General features: G+C 42.0%; 1 protein-coding gene across 1 annotated transcript in view; it reads left to right on the forward strand.

Annotated features, from left to right (window-relative positions):
* LOC111872242 (xaa-Pro aminopeptidase ApepP) overlaps nucleotides 1–22,736 on the forward strand; it is a gene marked incomplete at its 5' end in the record, with an annotated part of 26,092 nt that extends 3,356 nt beyond the window's left edge. Inside the window, 9 exon segments of the mRNA XM_023865938.2 lie at nucleotides 1,811–1,906; nucleotides 2,277–2,473; nucleotides 3,486–3,627; nucleotides 5,923–6,049; nucleotides 15,981–16,130; nucleotides 16,986–17,115; nucleotides 18,905–19,082; nucleotides 19,541–19,716; nucleotides 20,831–22,736. Coding sequence (XP_023721706.1) covers nucleotides 1,811–1,906; nucleotides 2,277–2,473; nucleotides 3,486–3,627; nucleotides 5,923–6,049; nucleotides 15,981–16,130; nucleotides 16,986–17,115; nucleotides 18,905–19,082; nucleotides 19,541–19,716; nucleotides 20,831–20,950 — 1,316 coding nt within the window. The 3' untranslated portion in view covers nucleotides 20,951–22,736.
* Nucleotides 22,737–23,161: the final 425 nt, after the last annotated feature.

Genomic DNA, 23,161 nt, shown 5'->3' on the forward strand with positions numbered 1-23,161 from the left:
GTTCACCCTAATTGTACCACAAATACGTACTTTCCTTGAAAGTAGGTATTCTGCAGTTGCCACACTGTTGTAATAATTATCTTGATACACGTGATAATTTTGATCGAGATAGGGACCCAAAACAGAAACAATAGTTTCTTGCAATTTCTTGCCTTCAGCAGAATAAATTTCTAAATTTCCTATATAGCCTGAAGTGCTTTCCGTGACAACACGAACAAGTAGGCCATACTTTGTGAGTTTCCCAGGATTATACGTTCGAATACGAAGCCTTCCCCTCCAAGGAATCACAGATTCGTCCAAAGACAGTTGTTGCTCTGGCTTATAAACTGTCTGAAATTTTTCAACCAAAATGTCTAATAAGGGCTGAGTTTTGAAAAGCGTGCCCGTTGGTTGTGGTTGCACTTCATTATTGTTGAAATGCACGCACCATATCTGTTCAAATCTCTTACGACTCATGAGATTGCCGAAAATGGGAATTTCTAAAAATGGGTCACTTGACCAATAATCCTTCAAACTTTTTCTCTTTGTAAGCCCCATTAGAATGATTATAGCCAAAATTGTTTTCATTTCTGTTGAAGTGACATTCACCCACTTTAAAACATTATTGGATCTGTCGTACACCTCACGGTGTTGGAGATAGTATCTGTTAGTTTCCTGACACAACAGGTCAAAGAAACTATCGCCAAAAAACAGTGACGCAACTTCAGACACGTCCGTTGGGTCCGATGGCATCTGCTTCACCCCCGGATCACCAGTAAACTTTCCCAAAGTGGGGGTTTTGTCCACTTTATCCCATGTAGCTGTCCTAACACTCGCACTTTCAACGGAGCTCTCACTTTCACTTGACACATTTTGGGCAGCCCTGTGGCACCCGTCACTGTCACTGTTAATGGCCTTGCTATCAGAAGACGAAGCAGTTGGCAAATCTGATAGCTCATCGGAGAACATATCTAATATTTCCTGTCCTCCGAGAGATCGCAACTGCTTTCGTCTCTGAGCCATGTTGAACTGGTAGCTGCGTGGTTCATACGTGCAAGCTTGGATTAGAACAAAGCCAATTTTGTTTAGGTTGTGACAGGAAATGACTCTGGTCGAGTTACTAGATAAGGCAGCAATCATTCCCGAGGTCATCTACGCAGTAGTTATGATTCAACGAAGCCACACAGCGATATATAGCGTTTTGCAACATAACATGACTGTAGAGGGCCATATGGCCCAACCGGTCCGCAACGCTTGGAAATGTAGAGGGCCATATGGCCCCTCCGGTCCACAATGTGTTAAATGGGGTTGCAAGGGCAGGCAGAATGCCATTTAAAGAGATCTTCAAGAGGGTAATGTTTTGTTCACTAAAGCATAGTTCCTTTGATAGACCACAGTTGCAGTTGTGTTTTGTGGTCAGTTTGCAGCTTCGGTTAGATCCTTGCACCGAATTGGTATCACATTTTTTTATCTTTTTTTTTGTTAGTGAGGGGTTGAGTCCAACTGGATTCACTCAGCATGGCGGCCACTGATTGGCCTGTTGTAGCCTGCCCTGGGTGTTTATGATGATGGAGAATTTGGTGGAATGAAGATTGGCAGGGGAAACCGAAGTACTTGGAGAAAACCCACCCCAGCGACCCTTTGTCCACCACAAATCCCACTTGACCAAACCCGGGATTGAAGCCAGGCCGCCGCGGAGGGAGGCCAGCGACTAACCGCTTGAGCTATAGCACGACCAGGATGACATTGTTTACTCAAGCATGGTGAAAAGGGTCCCTTCACTTTTGTTTTATTAAGTTATGACTCTTTAATCATTTGATTCTGGTTTCAGGCAAAACAAGTGACGTGAAAGTGAAAGAGGTGAGAGCTGAAATGAAAGAAAAGGGAGCAAGGCTGTTGGTGGTCTCTGCCCTTGATGAAATTGCTTGTGAGTGAATTGTTTTGTACATGTGTAGATGTCTGAGTTAAATGGCTCTGACATACATGCGTGTTCCTGTTATGTCTGTATTTTTCACATTCCTAAAATTTTATTCTCGGTTGAAGTATGGCTTCAGTTTGTGAGAGAAATATCCTCACAGCGATGTGACAGTGAATTGAACTCAGAACCCTATATATGAGAATGCATTGTCTTATCCAAAGATTAGCAAGTCCACAAGTTGCATGGTATTCAAACCAAGTTTCATGAAAATTGATCACTTCTTGCAAACATTATGAAGGGCATTAGCCTAAGAAGAATCTGCAGGAAGAGACTTGTTATGTAAATTACTTGTACTTTCACATATAATTTTGTGTTTCAGGGCTGCTGAATGTGAGGGGGTCAGACATTAGTTACAACCCAGTCTTCTTCTCTTATGTCATCCTCTCTATGGATCAAGTGCATCTGTTTGTTGAGGAGGCTAAACTCACGCCAGCAGTCTATAATCATTTCACTGTTGAAAACTTGCAAGTTACAATTCATCCATATGATAAACTTCAGTCATTTCTTACTGATGAGGTAAGGGAAAATAAGTATTGCTTTTAAGTGTTTATTCTTATATGCTTTACAAGCAGAAGCTGTTGGATTTTTCAGTTGACCTAATCCTTCCAGCCGCACTATGGCCCTGGGGTCCATTCAGCCTCTTAACAGAAATGAGTACCAGGAATATTCCTGGGGGTAAAGGCCAATTGGCACATGAGGCTGACAACTTCACCGCCATCTGAGAGTCGATTGTCTAGAAAATGTGGGAGCCTCAACACCTCACAACCATACGGGCCTCCACAGCCTGTCACAGGGATAGCTTTACCTTTTATATGGTTCCTTTCCCTTCTCACTATCGCAGTGTGTTTTAGCTAAAACTTTAGAGGAATAACACTCAAATTAAGGAATTAAAGTTCAGTCATGTAATTAAAGAACAGTGGGAATGAGGATTCAGATCACATCCAGAACTCTACCACAGGACTTGCACGTTGCTTTAGCAGCCGTGAATGCTGTATGTATTGACCCCAGTTTAGAATAAATTTCATAATTTCTTTTTGTGTTCTCAAGCAGATCTGCAGCAGGAAACAGAAATATTCCATTTAGAATCAGTTCATCTTGTTTAAGTTTCTTTTTATTGCTAGTGGTGTGGGACTAAGTCCCTTGTGCTGCGGCCACTTGTGGCCTATTGTACCAGCCCCAGATGATAGGTGAGGGTGATTGTGGAGCAATTGGTGGAATGAAGATTGGCAGGGGAAACCGAAGTACTCGGAGAAAACCTGCCCCAGCGCCACTTTTTCCACTACAGATCCCACTTGACCGAACCCAAGTCGCCACAGTGGGAAGCCAGCGACTAACCGCTTGAGGTATGGCGTGGCCACTTGTTAAAGTTTAAGTGTATTAGATGTTTTTCAGACAGTGGACAGTGTGATGTCATGTTATTTGATTTATGTTTTAGAGTTTATGTGTATGTAAGAATTTGATGATCTTCCAATTTATACCCCTAAAATGAAAGTAAATGTTTCATATGATATCTGGTAACCTGTTCTAGATTTCATGTCAAGATGGAAAAATTTGGGTGAGTCCAGACTCCAGCTACGCTCTCTCAGCAGCCATCCCAGAGAAATTACGTATCGGAGAGTTGACACCCATCCCTGTCATGAAAGCAATAAAGAATCCTGTTGAAATCCAAGGTATGAACATCTTACGACATACATGCAGTTCTGAAATTGATCTAGAACTTATTTTTTTAATCACTAGCAATGTGCACACAGCAGCTGTGCATGCTTGTGCCCAGTGGGAAGCCATCAGTTGATTCTTCTATTGACATTCTTGCAAACTCATTGTAAATGGTATGGAGGGGATGTTATGTTACTTGTGTGTGTGTGTGTGTGTATGTGTGTCTATATGTATATACGATGGGGTACGCAAAAGAAACCGAACTAATTTTTTTTGTGGGCAGAGCTTTTGTAGTACCGCGTTTTTCCGCAGTGAGCGCATAGAGCTAACATTCCTGAGTCGATAAGCTGACTACCATTGCTTCAGAAGGTAAGGACTAGTTTTGGCAGAGTTTATAGTGACAACCGTTTTGTGTGAACGTCGTTTTTGCAATGGCTGATTTTCGTGCGGCCATGAAATTCGGCTTTTTGCTCAAGAAAAGTGGAACAGAAACTCTTGAAATGTTAAAAACAGCGTACAAGGACTATGCTATGGCGAAAACTCCAGTGTTTGATTGGTTTTCCTGTTTCAAAAATTGTGAAATGTCAATTGATGACAAACCTCGTTCTGGTCGTCCTTCCACTGCCCGAACACATGAAAATGTTGAAAAAATTCGTGAAATCATCAAGGAAGATCGACAGCGGACCATTTAAGAAATTATGGAGCTGTCGGGAGTGACTTGGAGCAGTCGGGTGACTGGTTTTTCCATCATGACAATGCCCCTGCTCACACAGCCCTGTCTGTACGACAATTCTTGACCAAAAATGGTATGACCCCTGTTCCTCACCCTCCATACTCACCTGACCTTGCCCCGTGCGACTTTTTTTTGTTTCCTCGAATGAAAAGAGACATGAAAGGAAAGCGTTTTGCTGATGTTGCTGAGGTGAAGGAAAAAACGACGGAGGCGCTGTCAAGCATCTCAAAAGATGAATTTAGACAATGTTTTGAAAAATGGAATAAAAGACTAGACAAGTGTATTAGTGTAAGTGGAGAGTACTTTGAAGGGGATTGAAGGTTTGTGCTTAAAATTTGAATAAATAAGTTTAAAAAAAATAAGTTCGGTTTCTTTTGGGTACCCCCTCGTATAGTGAGAGTGATTTGTCACAGGTTAATATGATTTGTACATTACTGGCATAATGTAGACTGTACAGAACAGCAGCAGGTAGCAGAACATGTTAGTAAGAAACAATATAGAATCTTCATTTGTCTGCATTATTATTTAATTCTTCCCTAGGGAGTCAAAAGCAACTGAAATTCATCAGATGCTTTGGGAGTGTTATGATGAATCTTACTTGTTACAGTCTTCAGTGATAAATTTGGTTAAAATAATTGAAGGCACTGTCTTGTCTTAGGTCATCCCATGCACCTCTTTCTTCTAAATTTTACCTATAATGCCCTAAATTAATTAATTCGCTTAGTGGGGGGTTGAGTCCAACTGGGTCCACTCGGTACGGTGGCCACTGATTGGCCTATTGCGCCTGCCCTGGGTGATTATGATGATGAAGAATTTGGTGGAATGAAGATTGGCAGGGGAAACTGAAGAACTCAGAGGAAATCCGCCTCAGCACCACTCATTCCACCACAAAGCCCACTAAACCAGACCCGGGATCGAACCCAGGCCGCCGCAGTGGGAAGCCAGTGAATAACTGCTTCAGCTAAGGCTAAGGCTGCGCCATAGCTGAAGTGGTTAGTCGCTGGCTTCCGACCGCGGCGGCCTGGGTTCGATCCCGTGTCTGTTCAAATGGGATTTGTGGTGGACAAAGTGGTGCTGGGGCAGTTTTTCTCCGAGTACTTTGGTTTCCCCTGCAAATCTTCATTCCACCAATTACTCCACAGTCACCCTTACCTATCATCTGGGGCTGGTAGAATAGGCCAGAAGTGGCCGCAGTACAAAGGACATAGTCCCACCCCACTAGCAATAAAAAGAAACCGTTTCAGCTATGGCGTGACCTATAATGCCCTTGGTACCCCTATTGTCCATGCAGCAGGAGAGGCTGCCTGTTGATGTGCTGCATAGTACCACCGCAGGAGCTGAGGAGGTCCCTGAAAACAATGATCAGTGTTTGGTGATAGTGTGACAGGCCCAGTGAGACAGCGGTAGACATCAGTTTGACAGAAAGCTGCAGAAAGACTGTACCATCCTGAGTGTTCTGTATTTAGCTAGGAATAGATTTTGAAAACCTCTGCTAGTGATTTACTGTGCAGACGTGACCCAGTGCAAGGGGACACTCTATCAAGTGTGAATGACTGCAGTGTGATGTTCTGTTTAGGTATGATCAATGCCCATATTCGGGATGCTGCTGCTGTGTGTTGCTACTTTGCGTGGCTTGAGAAGGAGGTTGTAAAGGGCACGGTCACCGAGTGTTCAGGTGCACAGAAACTGGAACAGTTCAGGAGGTGAGTGAGTTGTTGAAGCTCTTGGGCCTGTGAACATATGATGAGACTTGTAGCCAGTGGCGTGCCATGCATGGAAGCAAGGGAAGCATTGCTTCTGTAGTTAACACATTCAGGACCGGAGGGGCCAATTGGCCCTCTACGTTTCTATAGCGTTGTGGACCGGGCGGGCCAATTGGCCCTTTTCTGACGCGTTATGTTGCAACCAACTATATCTCGCTGTGTGGCCACGTTGCATCATAACTACTGCGTAGTTGACCTTGGGAATATTTGCTAGCTTAACCAGTAACATGATCACACTCATTTCCTGTCACACCCTAAAGAAAAAAGCCTTTGTTCGAGTCAAAGCTTCCACGTTTGAACCAGGAAGTTAGCAGTGCAACATGGATCAGAGACGAAAGTAGTTGCAGGCGAAGCGTTCTCTCGGAGAACAAGAAATATTAGATTTGTTCTCCGATGAGCTATCAGATTTGCCAACTGCTTCGTCTTCTGATAGCAAGGCCAGCCTCAGTGAAAGTGACAGTGACAGAGGCCACAGAGCCCCCCAAAATATTGTGTCCAGTGAAAGTGAGAGCTCCGATAAAAGTGCAAGTACCGGGAGAGCCACATGGGGTAAAGTGGACAAAACCCCCACTTTGGGTAGGTTTACTGGTGATCCGGGGGTGAAGCGGATGCCATTGGACCCAACGGATGTGTCTGAAGTTGGGTCACTGTTTTTTGGAGATAGTTTTGTTTGACCTGTTATGTCAGGAGACTAACAGATACTATCTCCAACACCGTGAGGCATACGACCGCACCTGTAAGGTGTTGAAGTGGGTGGATGTCACTTCAACAGAAATGAAAAAATTTTTGGCTATGATCATTCTAATGGCGCTTACGAAGAAAGATACTTTGAAGGATTATTGGTCAAGTGACCCATTTTTAGAAATTCCCATTTTCGGCAAACTCATGAGTCGTAAAAGATTTGAACAGATATTGTGGTGTTTGCATTTCAATAATAATGAAGTGCAACCACAACCAACTGGCAGGCTTTTCAAAATTCAGCCCTTATTAGACATTTTGGTTGAGAAATTTCAGACAGTTTATAAGCCAGAGCAACAACTGTCTTTGGACGAATCTGTGATTCCTTGGAGGGGAAGGCTTCATATTCGAACGTATAATCCTGGGAAACTCACAAAGTATGGCCTACTTGTTCGTGTAGTCATGGAAAGCACTTCAGGCTATATAGGAAATTTAGAAATTTATTCTGCTGAAGGCAAGAAATTGCAAGAAACTATTGTTTCTGTTTTGGGTCCCTATCTCGATCAAAATTATCACGTGTATCAAGATAATTATTACAACAGTGTGGCAACTTCAGAATACCTACTTTCAAGGAAAGTGTGTATTTGTGGTACAATTAGGGTGAATAGAGGCCTTCCTTCAGATCTGAAAGAGGAATGTAAATGCCTGAAACGTGGTGACACCACATTCAGGAGGAAGGGGGACATTCTTCTTCAGTCCTGGAGGGATACTCGCGTTGTGAATATGGTTTCCACTATTCACAATTTGAGCATGGTCGATGTTCAAAGACGACACGGGCAAGTAAAAAGCCTCTTTATATTTCCAAGTATAATATGTTCATGAAAGGAGTTGATAGGGCCGACCAGTTCTTGGCCTATTATTCCCTTCCTAGGAAAACAGTAAAATGAACGAAGAAAGTTGCACTGTGGCTTATAAACTGTGCACTTTTCAATTCATTTTCAGTTTTCAAAAAGGTGAATAGAAATCCTACTTTGAAATACAAAGCATTTCTGTTGAACTTGACAAAAGCTTGGGCTACTGACCTCAAGGTGGCAGCAGTACTTGCGTCAGACACAGACGTAGTGCAGCCGGGGCCATCTGTTCGCACCCGCCGCAGGCCTCATGTGGACCCCCCTGGACGACTCTCGGGTGATATGCAGAAACATACCCTCATGAGAATTGTGAAGAGTGAACATTGCAAGAAGAAGTACCCTTCTAGGCAGTGCCATATGTGCGCAGTCCGCAAGAAGAAGAGTAGGACTGCATACATCTGCAACTTCTGCGTGATGCCTCTTCACAAAGGGGAATGTTTCCAGAGATATCACATGCGCAACCACTTCTAGGAGCTCTGGTAAGTGTTCTCCAAAAATTATAGTTCATAAAATTAATGAGGAGATTTTGTATTAATTTTTAAAGTGAACCGTGCACAAGTTAGGGTGCTAGGCTTAAAAACCCCGGTCCCCAGGGTGATTTAAATATTTAAACAACTGGTCCGCAATGTGTTAAGAAACGAAAAGAAGAGAAGTCATATATAAATAATTCAATTTGAATAATAAGAATGTGAATATTGTCATCTTAACATTCTAGCGTGTGTTCCTGTTCAAGACCACTTGCATGCTCCTCCTCCCTTCCCCTGCTTAGTGGGCCGGACCAAGTTTCCTTTCATTAATCTTTGTATGAATTTGCCTCACCCAAAGTCATCAAGGCAAGCATGTTTTGGTTTGCTGGCTCTAGGTTTGTGATTTGGAAGTGAAAGATTGTGTTCTTTCGATGGTTATGTGAAAATTAACTGTTTATGTGTGATTTCAGTCTTGTTGGGTGTTATAGGTAACATTAAATTTTATTAAAATATTGTAAGTGCATATTTAGATGGTGTAAGATTGTATTTGTGATTGTATTTTGACGCATCAGAAAGAAGCTATCCGTGTTTAAGGGAAATAAGTGCGATATTGTGGAACAAGTGGCAGGGGAGTGATTGGACTACACACACAAAATGAATGCTGGCAGACAATGCGACTGCGACTGTGTAATCGAAAGCTTTTTAAAATGGGGGTTTAATAGCAGGGACTTTTCTGAAAAGAAAATAATTATAGAAAGAAGACGACCGACATGCAAGTTGCCAGAACTTAGCCCAAACCAAATTATGTGTGAGGAAATTTAATTTGGAACAGTATTCTAAAACAGAGTGTTTAAGGGAAATAAGTGTGATATTGTGGAACAAGTGGCAGGGGAGTGATTGGACTACACACACAGGGCACAACTAAAATGAATGCTGGCAGACAATGCGACTGCAACTGTGTAATTGAAAGCTTTTTAAAATGGGGGTTAATAGCAGGGACTTTTCAGAAAAGAAAATAATTATAGAAAGAAGACGACCGACATGCAAGTTGCCAGAACTTAGCCCAAACCAAATTATGTGTGAGGAAATTTAATTTGGAACAGTATTCTAAAACAGAGTGTTTAAGGGAAATAAGTGTGATATTGTGGAACAAGTGGCAGGGGAGTGATTGGACTACACACACAGGGCACAACTAAAATGAATGCTGGCAGACAATGCGACTGCAACTGTGTAATTGAAAGCTTTTTAAAATGGGGGTTTAATAGCAGGGACTTTTCTGAAAAGAAAATAATTATAGAAAGAAGACGACCGACATGCAAGTTGCCAGAACTTAGCCCAAACCAAATTATGTGTGAGGAAATTTAATTTGGAACAGTATTCTAAAACAGAGTGGCTATCCTGTTGCCATAATATAGGAAAATTGTTTTGTTGGCCATGCCTATTGTTTCTCTATGAAAAAAATGTATGGAACAAGACTGGGTTTGGTGATATCAACAAACTTCATAAATCATTGAAACGACATGAGAACTCTCAGACTCACATTATTTCAACAGTGCAACTTGTTATGTTTGGGAAATTTTGAATTGATTGTCAACTTGACAATCAAAAATGCCTGATGATACTACAGCATGATGAAAACGTGAAAGAAAATAGAGAAATAATGAAGCACTTGATTGATATAATCTGCCATTTAGGAAAGAGGCAAGTTGCCTTCTGTGAACATGATGAAAGCATGGATTCTATCAACCGAGGTAATTATGTGGAACTAGTTCACTTGTTGAGGAAATATGATCATAAATCAATGTTCACCTTGAGAACAGTACAGTATTTACAGGTTTATCGACCAGAATACAAAACGGAGAATAGATTTGGTCTTCAAATAAATTTTGGTGAGTTGATTGCTGTCAGTTCGTCAGCTGTCGGTTCAAGGATCTGTATAGCTATTCTGCCTGTGTCATATCGGTCCATTAAATGATCTAAAGGTATTCAGTGCCCATCTGATTTTTGATTGGTTAATTATGACTTTGGCCAGGTTCCAGTCTGCCCTGTTTGTCTTGCTTTGGCAAGTGCCCAGGTTTTGCTGATCCTGTCCATCGTCCAAATTATCAATCAATTTTGAATCAGGAAAGTGAACCCTGAATAATTCGTTCAGTGCCTCCCTTCCTGTTTGAGTATACTGCCCGTTAGGCAGCTTACTTGTGCTGACCGACCTTGTTTGTCACCTGTTTTGCCATGATTCTCATGAGTCTGGCACCTTCTGGTACATCATTGATCTCCTGGCAGTGCTTCCTCCATCAGGAATGCTTGCCCTTCCTTATTTCTTTGTTGTAACAGATAGGGGCTTCCTTGTAGGTGTCCCACTGCCCTGTTCTTTCAGCTGTATTAAACAGGCTTCTCGTTTTTGTTCTAAGCCCACTCGGCTGTATACTCCATCAAAGCACTCTCCTTGGTCCGCGAGTGGTCTTAGCTGGACAATTCTGATTAAAGGACGAGATAATAGCCTGTTGCAACTGGTCAACGGATCGATCAACATCCTTTATTGTGTGTGTATTTCTCGAGATGGTCTCCAGATTTACATTTAGGTCGTTTTTGTAAGACTGCCAATTGGTTCTCTTAGGATTCCTATAAGTAGCTTGATCTACTGTAATGTTGCTTATTTGAAACCATATACAGAGTCCGGCAAATCGACCTCCCATATTTGGAGAGGGCGCTGTGTGAGTTGTGGTGGGGATACGGCGGCGGAGGGGGTATTGATCGATAGCGGTATAAGTGCCATTTGCAGTAGTCGCAATGGCGTGGCACGGTGAGCATCGTGCGTTTGTTGTGGAAGAGTATATTCGTAATGGTGAATCGGTGATTACTACTCAGCGAGCATTTCACATTTGGTTCGAACTTGGCCGACATGATCCTGTTCCAGGTAGGAAAACTATTCACGTTTGGGTATCAAACTTTAGAGCAACAGGTTCTGCACTGAAAAAGAAATCGCCTGGCCGACCTCGGACCGTAACAACGCCGGAAAATGTGGCGCGTGTGAGAGCGTCCATCCAGCAATCTCCAAAGCGTTCAGCACTTAAACATGCAGCTGCCCTGGGATTGTCTGATAGGAGTGTAAGAAGAATCCTGCACAGAAATCTACACATGCACCCATACAAAATGATGGTTACCCAAGAATTAAGTGAGAGAGATTTTGAAACTCGCAAAGCTGCGTGTGAGGACATTCTTCAGAACATTCCCTCTGGCGCTGTTTTGATTTCATCTGATGAGGCCCACTTCCACTTGTCAGGTACTGTAAATAAACAAAATTTCCGCTACTGGTCAGCAGAAAACCCTCAGGAACTTCACCAACGACCACTTCACAGCCCTCGTGTGACAGTTTGGTGCGCCGTTGCTGAATTTGGTGTGTGGGGTCCGTATTTTTTCGAGGAAAATGGGCTAATGGTAACGGTTACTTCGAATCGCTACTGTCACATGATCGAGACCTTCCTCCGACCTAAGTTAAACCAGTTTGTTGGGGACCATGAAGAGGGACAAGCCTGGTTCCAACAAGACGGAGCCACAGCTCACACTTTGCGGCGTTCTTTAGCAATTCTGAGAGAGTTGTTTCCTGGACGTCTTCTCTCTTTGCGAGGAGACATCGCCTGGCCCCCAAGGTCACCCGATTTATCACCTTGTGATTTTTTCTTTGGGGACACTTAAAGGCGCAAGTGTACAAACATCGCCCCACAACCCTGCAAGCACTTAAGGAGGCAATCACCCAGGCAGTGGCTGCCATTCCACCGGAAATGACACGAAGAATTATGGACAACTTCCGGGAAAGGCTTAGTCAATGTGTGAACAATGGAGGACGCCATTTACCGCAAATAATTTTTAAAACCAAGTAATGTAAAATAGCATCGTATTTGTTGTTCACAAATAAAAGTATTTTTTCTGTATCTTTCTTTGTTTGTTTGTAACTGCCTTTTGAAATACGGGAGGTCGATTTGCCGGACCCTGTATATCTGTGATCCAATAGGATCCTTACTGTTGTTGCATCCCTAGAACAGCTCCAGCAAAGGCAAGGCATTAACATGATTCCTGATATAAACACAGGATCTTGCATTATTATTGAGTACAGCAGAGTAAACTGTTCCCCCTGTGTTAGTTAAGCCCCTTATTTGACCATTATATAACCAAGGTTCCTGAATAAGTGCTATATCTGCCTTACCCTCAGCTAGCTGTTGGCACAGAGCTGCCATTGCTGCTTTACTGTGGTGTAGGTTGATTTGAAGAAATGTCATGGTGTTTGTATGTGCTGTGTGTGTGTGTATTGTGTGTATGTATTAAATATGTTTAGTGATCTCTTCCAATTGGGGAGGGGTCAATTTCCATCTTATGTCCCTCCCCGTCCTCGGCATGGGTTCCGTGTGAAGGGGTCCCCTGATCCGCTTTGCTTTGGTCATCCTGGGGGGTGGGTATCTCATCCCCATCCCCCTCAGAAACCGAGTTGGAAGATACTGTATCTGTCACAGGTTCTGCCCAGTGCTGAACTTCAGGATCATTCAACACCTTAACAGTCCCCCGTGAGAGTCCTGTAAATATTTTGTAACCAGTCCTCTGTATAAAATAGCACGGGAGTCCCGGTCTATGAATAAGATAAGCCTTTGGCCTTTCGACTCAGATTGCTTATCTAGTACCCTCCAGTTCTCAGTACAAAGTCCTGGATTGAGGTCTGCAATCCATTTCAGCAGCTCTTCCTGATTCTGGGCAATTTTGTCCCTAGTCCAGAGAGCCACTTTAACAGGCTTGATTCCAGCCTGTGGTTGTCAATGGCTTTGGTGAGCCATTGACCAGACTGTTGGACAGAGCATACATAAAGAAGTGCACCTCCTCAGTGCTTCCACAATGGAATTCTGGTCATCTTCGGTAAGCTTATCCTCAGGATAAGTGTTCTTGAAGATAGCTACCTTTATATTGGTCAGAGCCTCCATGTAAGTCCCTGGGCCTTCTGTTCTGGCCGTTTCTGTAGGGGTACTGCCCTCTGACCTTGGCCTCTTAAAGGTGCTGGTGGGGGTTTCTCCCTGCTTGGACGAGCCTGCATTTCCTGGTTGCTGACTGCCTGCAGTTCCTGCTTTGCTTTCCCCAGCTATTGCCTTTTTCAACTTCCATCTAGCACATCCAGACAAGGCTTTTTTCACTAGACGGGGTCCACCTACTCCAGAGACTGGGTGTCCCAGTCCTTCTTCTGCTGCAGGTGTGTTAGAAGTACTAGCTCCCTGCAGTAGTGTGTCAGTACTACTGACTCCCAGGAGAATAGTTTTTTATTTTACGTCAGGCAGGTTTTGAACCACTTTTGAACCACTGGTTTGTCCCAGCCTTTGGCTGAAATTTCAACAGCAGGTTTGCTGTTTGCAACTGGTCCCCTTAATGGTTCACCAGAGCTTCCAGCCCCCCTGCTGAAGCATTTCTTGTAGGGATCCCCTTGGAAGGGGCTCCCTCTTCAGTTTAAGCTCTTTATGACACAGTTACCCCCGGATCAAACCCGGGCCACCTGGAGTAGTGCTTAGTTACTTAAGCACAGGGACACTCTACCTTTACCTTCTATAAATTTAACCTCTTTGTTATGAAAGTTGGACACCTTATTTCGTTTTGAATGTGGTTACAGCAGGTGCAATGTAATCAAGTGTGGGTGAGTAGGAGTAGAGGTCTTGCTTTGTATCAGGGTGGTCCCAGGTTCAAGTGTTGATGTGAAGGTTGGTTATCCTCACTGAGGTATCAGTAGTATTTCTCGGTCCCTTCAGGTGGATGCTGTTAAGTGTTTCTAATTAGGCCATGACCACTTTCAATTATTTATTCATGAATCTTCCTACTCATCATCTGAGTCATTGAAAGAATCACTAAATAAGCCATAAATAAATAAATTCAGTTAAGCCATTTCTGTGAACAGAAAATATTTGATCATCATTTATTATTAGACCACGAGGAAACTAAGGACTCTGCCTGTTCAGTTGGAGTTAACTGATCTTTCTGGCTGTATTTCAGAAAAATGTTATATTTTTGTTGTGTTCATCTGTACCTATGTAACACTGCTGTTTATGCCGAACAGAACTGTGTAAATGGTTCAAGAAATGTATCTGAAGAAATAAAAGGAAGTTGTACTCTTGGTAAAATTTGTGTATTTCATTGCATTGTGGTTAGTTGAAAGCTGTATAGAACATACATGGGTCTTCATGAATCATGCTGTTAAGTGCCCTCACTTTGTCTGAATACACGCATCAGTACCCTTGACCAGGTGCTGAGAGTCATATATGTGTAAAGAGTTTTCACAGCAGTGCTGCCAATGGCATATTCAGTATTCACTTTCAGTTACTGTATGCTTCATGGAATGTTTTGGTACAGTCACTAACAAAACCCCACACAAGAGTTGGTGGATGTTAGGTCTGGGTGACCACAGTTGCTTGAATACATTTTCTGTTATGTTGTATTTTAGCATCATGTTGCATTAATATATCATTTGCTCACATATACTTCCATCTTAATTGCAACTTATTTTACAAGTTTCATTTAAGATGAAAAAAATATATATATACAGGGTGTCCCAGGAGGACTGTAGCAAACTTTGGGAGGGTGTTCCTTATGTTAAAGTATGCCAATATAACCCAAAACACCTATGTCCAAACTTGAATTGTTATGGAGATAATGGCCCGAGAAAAGTGTGGTCTTCTGGCAGGTCCACGCACTGTACCTGTCAGCTGACAAGTCTTATCGATGTTTGTCCTTGAGTGTGGTGATGATGGCTCACACTATCTGTAAGCTTATGTGCTTCCTTCAGAGTACGTTGCGGCCACGTTGTGAGCGGTAGGTAAATTAGTTGTGCAGAGTTGCTGAAATACCTTTTGTGTTTTCACACGTGGAATATTGTGATATGCATTTTGTGTATTGATTTTGCGGTGGCAATGCACGTGCTGCTGTTAAAGAGTACCAAAGGTGTTTTCCCAATCGAAGGATTCCATCTCGAAGTGTATTTACGCGAATTCACCAGACATTGCGTGATACTGGTTCTCTTCCGAGTGTTTCTGTGCACTCTGAAAGGGAGGATGTACGAATGAGAAACATGTGAGAGAACATTCTTGAGATGGTTCAGAGAAGTCCGTGTCTGTCCGCTCGTAGAATTGCCTCTCGCATCGGCATATCATGTATACAGGTGTGGCAAACTTTACATGATGAAGAGTTGTATCCTTACCATGATCAAAGGGTACAGCATCTGGAACCAGGCGACCATGCTCAGCGTATGGATTTGTGCCACTGGATGAAAGCTCATCCCGAACTGTTAAGCGCCATTTTATTCAGTGATGAGGCGTCTTTTACCCGGGACAGTGTAGTTTAGTAGTTATGTAGTCGGCTTATACCAGAATGCGCAGTCAGCCACGTTATGTCAGCACTTGCCATTCATGTGTCATGTATAGTGCTTGGAAACCTAAGGACAACTATGACATGGCGTGCGAGTTTTTTGTAGTGCAATTTAATGGCTTCAGGTCACTCACAAGTTAGGTTGATATTAAGTACATTGTTAACATTACAGAAACCACATATTCCTGCCAGTTTTAATATGTATTTGGTAATCAACAAGTATGTAACACCTGTCAAAGTTTCACACTTCTCTGGCCATTATCTTCATAACCATTCAACTTTGAACATAGGTGTTTTGGGTTATATTGGCATATTTTAACATAAGGAACACCCTCCTGAAGTCTGGCACATTCCTCCTGGGACAGCCTGCATATGCAATTTTTCTGTTATGGTATGGTTTTGAATGGATCACCCTGCGTTTATTTGCAGAGAGCAGGAGGACTTTGTGGGGCCTAGCTTTGAGACAATATCATCAGTTGGCCCCCATGCTGCTATTATTCACTACAAACCATGTGCAGAAACTGACAGGCAGATAACAGCAGAGGAAGTATACCTCTGTGATTCTGGTGGCCAGTACAAGTAAGTGAACTCTTCGTTATGATTGTTATTTATGTGAATTTATGTCTCTGTTAGTTGTGTTTCGGAAAATAAATGGAAACCCATACATTGTTGTTGCCATGGCTGGCTGTCAACATGTAATGGGGCCCAAATTACGTGACTGATATTGATCAAATTTTGTATGATGGACTTACAGTGAATTGTGCACATTACAGATTTCAGAGTCCCATAACCCAGAAGACTGCAGTCTAAATCTCTGCTGCCTGTAAAACCTCAAATCTCACATCCATTTCATTTGCCTTGCTTCTTATTTTCTTCCTTTGACAAATTCTGAATATTTGGGGGAGTTGTTTTTCCCAGTATGCAGCTGGAATGTACACCAACTTAAAATGGGACAGCCAGTGATTCACAGGCCAGAGTATTCTCTTCAGTTTGGGCCATTAATTTGATCTCTTAGGCACATTTCTGTTCATGTTGTGGCATTAGTGGTTATGCCTATTCTCCTGTCTTTTGTGAAATACTTCCTGTGTTATTTATTGAATCAGCACTATGAATGTATATATGCATCAGTGAGTGTTCTCTTACACAGTTTTATGGCACCGCATAAGGATTGCTTTAAGCATTAAACAGTTGCCAAGCAATAGAACAACAGTGAACATATTGTCATGTGTATCCTGGTAATGTGACGGTAAATAATGGGGTTCTGGATTTGGTAACTCGATTTATTGGATAATCACTGGTCCGTTACCTAGCAACACTCAGGTCAGCCACGTTACAGTTTGCACCGTAGAACTGGTTGTGGCCGTCTACCCGACATAGAGAAACGAGGAATGTCAGGTGAGGAGTTGTGTTTATGAGATGATGTGTCTGTCTTAGGGATGGTACCACAGATATCACAAGAACCATCCACCTAGGAACACCTTCACAGTATGAGCAGGAATGTTTCACACGAGTGTTTAAAGGACAGTGCTTCTTTGGTACAAGTGTCTTCCCTTCAAAGACCAAGGTAACTTGAAAACATCTCAGTGAACTTTTCTGTGTGTATTCTGAGCAAATTGGTTTCCAGTGTTGGTAGAATTGAGGAGCAACCTGGTTGTTTTATTTATGTCATGGAAGAAGCATATTCCTCATACTGACTTTCCCATAGTTGTAGAGAGATCTGTTTTTATATACCATCATCTGAGTGCAGTGTTGCGGTGATCCGGTAATAATGTTTGTATATTGCAGGAGGTTGCCCACTCCATGTGTGGTTGCATAGTTAGCTCTCAGAAGTATTGTTAATTTATAATTAGTGCTTGAAGTATGTATTCTTCCCTTCTGTCTGTCTAAGCCTGTGATCCTTCCTAGTGTTAAGTCTAGTTCATCCATTATACAGGTATCAAGAAGCAAAATATTTTCTTCCTCTGTTAAATTCACATGTTCTGACTGAAATTGCACAATGAAAATTTGATGAGTTATGTCTCTTAAACTTTGAAGTCTGTAAATATTGCCAATGAGAAATATTGATTCAACATTTTATGCTAAAAATTCATAATGTAATAGATTTGCTATGACTTTTGTCTTAGACTCTGAAATTGTCTCCCTCTGTATCAGTGAGTGGGCTGTTGTGAACATGTGTAGAATTTCTTGAGTGTCTTACCGCCCTCCTCTTCGTCGTCCTTACCGCTCAGTGAGACTTCAAGCCTCACGAGTTGGTCGTCCCTTACCTGCCCTTCACGTTCGCACCTTTGTGGTCTGCCCTTTTATCCGCCGCTTCCTTGTAGCTGTCTGATTCAGGGTAGGGTGTGGGATTGCTCTGAATACTTGAATCTTTATGGGCGCCAGTGGACTTGGGTGAAATCCACGAATTTGGAACGGGGAAAACAAAGGTGGGGATATGGATAGGCGGACGTTTGGGGTTCCGACTGCTCAGAAGGTAGGACGAGATTCTGTCTCAGGGNGACTGCTCTTATTCCCTTGTAAAGACTGCTCTTATTGCCTTGTAATGACTCACTCCCGCCGTTTCCTTCTGATGACTGACTCCCGCTATTTCCTTCTGATGACTGACTGCTCTTATTTCCTTCTGATGACTTGTAATGACTCACTCCCGCTATTCCCTTCTGATAACTGCCTGCTCTGGAGAGGCAGATGTCCCGACGGTTCCGGGAACGCCTGGATTCCTCTCCTCTGAAATTTTGCTGATTGGCTGAACCTAAAATTTGGGTGTTTCTCTCATTTGCATTCAGCCAATCCCTATCCAGATCCATGTTAATTTGGGCCTAAGTACAACACGGTCCCTCTGACAGCTCTCAAATAAATGGAGGTACGCTAACGATCGCTCGGTACGCCCCTTCGAAAATTATTGCGACTCGTATCTGTCAAGCCTCAAATTTTCAAAGACTCAAACCATCGAAGTTAAGCATTGAAATCCCCAGAAAACACAGCGGGATACTTCCTGCTCCGTTCTGGGTTTTCAGTGACCTGCAGCTTGCTTGTCCCTCAGCAAGACCAGATGTTGTCCTTGGCGTCTGCTGGTTCTGGGGACAATTGTGTATCATCTTGTTATCAGTAATACAGTTCATTTAAATGTAGTACATTGTAATTAAGAATGTAAATCAACAACATTGTTGATGTTCCTGCATGGTGCAGTTACAAGTGGTTAATCAAATAAGGACTTTGCTCCATGGAAGTACATATTTACAGTATGTTCTGTCTTCATGTAGTAGACTGGAATTATTACTACTGTCTGATAAGCTTCAGTTTTACCCTGTTCTTTCATTTCTTCCATGCCTCAGTATGATGATATGCTTTTCCAGGGCAATTGTCTAGATACGTTGGCCCGGAAGTACCTGTGGGACGTGGGCCTGGACTACATGCATGGGACAGGCCATGGGATAGGCATGTACCTGAATGTACATGAAGGACCTATGGGAGTGTCATGGAGAGTGTATCCAAATGATCCTGGGCTCCAGGAAGGCATGTTCTTGTCAAATGGTAAGAAACACACTGAGTCAACCCCATGTACACTATTTACTTTTGTCAGAGGGACAAAATGTGGTGTGGTCTAACATTAGGTAAGTTTTGTGGTTTTCTTGATAGTAACTTCAGAGACTGTGGTCTTCAGGGCTGTGACATGGTGTAGTCTTGTAGATGGATACCAGTTTTTCAGTGAAATGTGCTGCCTTCATATTCAAGGTTGAAGAGATTTGAATGGTTTTGATGTGGGTATGGAGGCAGATGTAACACTGGCATCTACCTACAAGTCTTCACTGTGTCAACACCTAGAAGACCACAGTTCAGTTTTCATATTTCCAGCAGTGTTTAAAAAGTCTTGGAAAGCAGTATTTTTAGATTTGGGCCATTATGTTGTGGAACTCTTGAAAATGCCAATTAGAAATTACTGTTTATATTGTCACTGCATAACCAATGAGAGGTGTTTGTCTGTAATTCAGAGCCTGGGTTCTATGAAGATGGGAAGTTTGGCTGTCGTATAGAAGACATTGTACGGATAGTTCGGGCAAATGTGCCTTACAACTTCAAGATGCTTAACTACCTTACATTTGAGACTGTATCATTAGTTCCAATTCAGACTAAGATGTTGCTGCCTGAAATGCTCACTGGGAAAGAGGTAAGTGCTGCAGTGCTGCTGCTGTGGATACAGGAAACTGTAAAACAACTTGTATTTTTCATCTTGTCTCTCCTTTAGAGTTTCCATTTCATGTCTTCCAAAACACCCTTATCAGTTTTCTCCCATGTTCTTCTTTCTATTCCACCCTCTTTCCTAAGTTGCTATTCCTGTCTTGGTCTTCCTCTCTGGGATTTTCCTTCTAGTTCCACATTCATAACCTTTTTTATGATTGTCGTTATTCATTCTTAAAACATAACCTGTACCCTCATATTCTGCTATCTTGTTATCTGTTACTTTGTGTTCCAGCATGTTTATTTTAAAATTCTTTCTCCTGTGGTTTTCCTTTAATCTTGCAAATTGCATTTGGTGACAGATTAGTTCAGTATATCAGTGCATTTGACATCCCAGGGATTCCTGTACAGTGCTGTAACATGAGGGCATTCTCATCCCTCCACTCGGTGCACTTAATATTGCAGTTCTGTTTCACTATCCTCCCTCTCTCCTTTTATGCAGACTCTCACACAGACACATCCTGAAAGACATGATCTTAATTATACTGTCACGAGTTGGGTGTATAACACGACAAATAACTTCATGCCTTATTGGATATAGCGAATTTTATTTCACATTCGCTCTTGCAATCACACAATTACTGCCATCGGCAGTATCACAAATACTAGACTGCAAATGCTGGTTGACTGCCTGGCTGACTCGTAACTCGTAACTTGAGAACTTGAGAACTAACTGTGAATAGTCTCCGCTGCTCCTTATTTAGCCCCGTTCGGGACAACACAGAAAACAGCCACGTAATAGGCACCACTGTTGTCTGGCACCGTGTTTACCGGTGTTACTGGTAACGCTGTCTGGAGTTGTTTACGGCTACATAGCAACTGTGGCGTCCCATGTTACGTCACCGCGAGGAGAGACGGCGTGTTGACTGGCTTATTACCGTAGCAACGGCAATGCTCCAAAAGTGTTACGTCACCACTGGCGGGGTGAGGGGGTGTCCTCCATTGCGCAACACATCACAATACTTTAATATATTCTGCTTGCAGTAACCATGCTTCTATGGATTCCAGTTGATAAACAAACAGGTTTGTTTTTTGATTTGCAGATTACACATCTGAATGAATATCACTCTAGATGTCGAGAGGTTGTGGGTCCGCTCCTCAAGAAGATGGGCCACAACGAAGCTCTGGAGTGGTTGTACCGTGAAACAGAACCAATTGGCTGAAGATATCAGTTTTACATCAAATCGTATACATAAAGAGGGATATACTGTGGGGTATAGCTTGCAATCCATCGGTATTTATTACAAATATATTACACCTCTGTGGGAAAAGTGACACAAGTCAAAACTTCGCAATTTTCAGGAAGCTGCCTTCAAGTAAATGACATTATGAGCAGCATTCAGTGTACCGAGCACAGTCATCGGTGAGCAGATTATCCAATTCTTGTGACGAGAAGTGTGGACATTTATTCAGATCACTCCCAATCTTGTAGTCTAGATAGCTGTCATTCTTATCATTGTCTTGTTTGGAAAATGGATCATGTTAGGAATCAGCTGATTTACCAGCATTTATCTCATGCCTTCATGAAGCAGTTTATGTTTCCAAGTTACAACTCCCTTGTTGTCTTCTGTGCTATGGTTTCCTGCGTCTCTTCAAGCTGCTATTTTCCATCCCTTATGAATGACATGCATTCTTTTCCAGTTATTTCCTCATATTCTTTCAACTTTTATCCTCCATCTCTTCTGAGTGATTTATGTTCTTTTTCAGTTACTTTTTCTCTACACACCCTTCTTGTATCAGTTCAGAATGTCTTATTTTCATCTGCAGCAGTTTCTTTTATTCTTTTCTTCCTGACTTGTTTTTCTTCAGCACTGCTTTTATTAAGAAACAAGAGTATGGTTCATAGAGTGTTGTGCCAAGCCAGATATGATACAGAGAATGATAACAATACAATGGCAACAGAAGGCAAATTTGCAAACCTCAAGAACCAACCATAAGTCTGGAAAAAAAAAAGATTCAGTTACATATAAAATGTGACTGAGAATTTGCAAAGAAAGACCTCTTCTGAAATGGAAAAGCGTGGTTACTGTGTCTGTGACAAGTGTCATCTCCATTGCAAACCGTATGACGTTTAGCGAGCTGCAAGTCAAAATGTTTCTGTGCCAGAGTAACATGTTTTAAGGAAGAAACATAACTTTATTTATGTTGCATTTCCTGATTTTAAAGTACATGCGGTCACATATTTCTAAAGGTCATAACTAAAATCATTAATTTTTTATTTGTGTCATTGTCCTCCCAGGGGTGTGGTATGTATATGTACACACATGTACATAGAAATTGAATGTTATATTGCGCTTGTTGATAATTAAATACTTGATATTTCAAGTAACAGCTTTTGAGCAGTTTAGTAGCCAGTATTAATTACGCAGTTATTGTTTTTAACTGAGGGTGCTTTTTTATAATGGTCACAAGTGCATGTACTATGTTCATCACTGTAAGATTTTAGTCTCAAAAAGCCAAGTAATTACAGAATAAGTCTCAGGTTCTCACACTGGTGAATACCAGTCTTCTGCGATAGTTCTGCAGAGAGGCATGAATCTTGTGTGTGCATTGGTAGCAAGTCTGGTCTTCTATTTCCTCTGTATGTGTCACTTTACTCCCTACAACTTGCTCATTTACCCTGATGATGGAACCATCAGCAGTTCTGAAATATGTATAGATTTCTTATGATATTGACAAATTTTGTGACACCTGTGGGTAAGAGCTGCTGGAACTGTAAGGTACAGTGTCTGGTGACCACAATAAGTTATATTTGGTTTTGTTATAGGTGATTTATTCTGTCTCCCTTTTTTTTCAGGACAGGGAAAGAAATAAAAATAAAGGGAGGATGTATTTTACTGGGGATGTCTTTCAAAGATGTAATTTTCTTAGCAAAAAAGTGTTTTATAATCAGTTACATGTCTTTTATAACCAATTAATTAGCAATAAAGGTCATATGTGCAGACCATATTTTAAGCATTGCTTCAATATTTTCCTCTGTACAGCATATCAGAGTATTAAGTGCTGACATTAAGGATGCATATTCTTCCCTCTTCTTCTTAGTGGGAAGTTATTTTCTCTCCCACCTTTGTGAATATTGTTCATGTAATGATGCATTTTGACAGATGGCAGCTGGCAAGAGTACCTACTGCATTCTCCTGTTGTTTTGTTAGGTGGTGTGTGACCCTGTGAGGGTGTTTCCAGGAGTTGGCATCCAGAGCATTTGCTTAGGCAGTCATGTTAATCCTTTTTAAGACTGTTTTTACTGATCATCATAGAGTATTCAGGATATAAGACTGACTCCTTTCACAAAGTACATGTAACCTTTGGTATATTTTCTATCCTTTCTGATTTGTATTCTTTAAAAAATTGAGAGGGGACACATATCTGCTTAG

The sequence above is a fragment of the Cryptotermes secundus genome, unplaced genomic scaffold, assembly GCF_002891405.2.
Source record: "Cryptotermes secundus unplaced genomic scaffold, Csec_1.0 scaffold860, whole genome shotgun sequence".
In the NCBI taxonomy this organism is placed as follows: Eukaryota; Metazoa; Arthropoda; class Insecta; order Blattodea; family Kalotermitidae; genus Cryptotermes; species Cryptotermes secundus.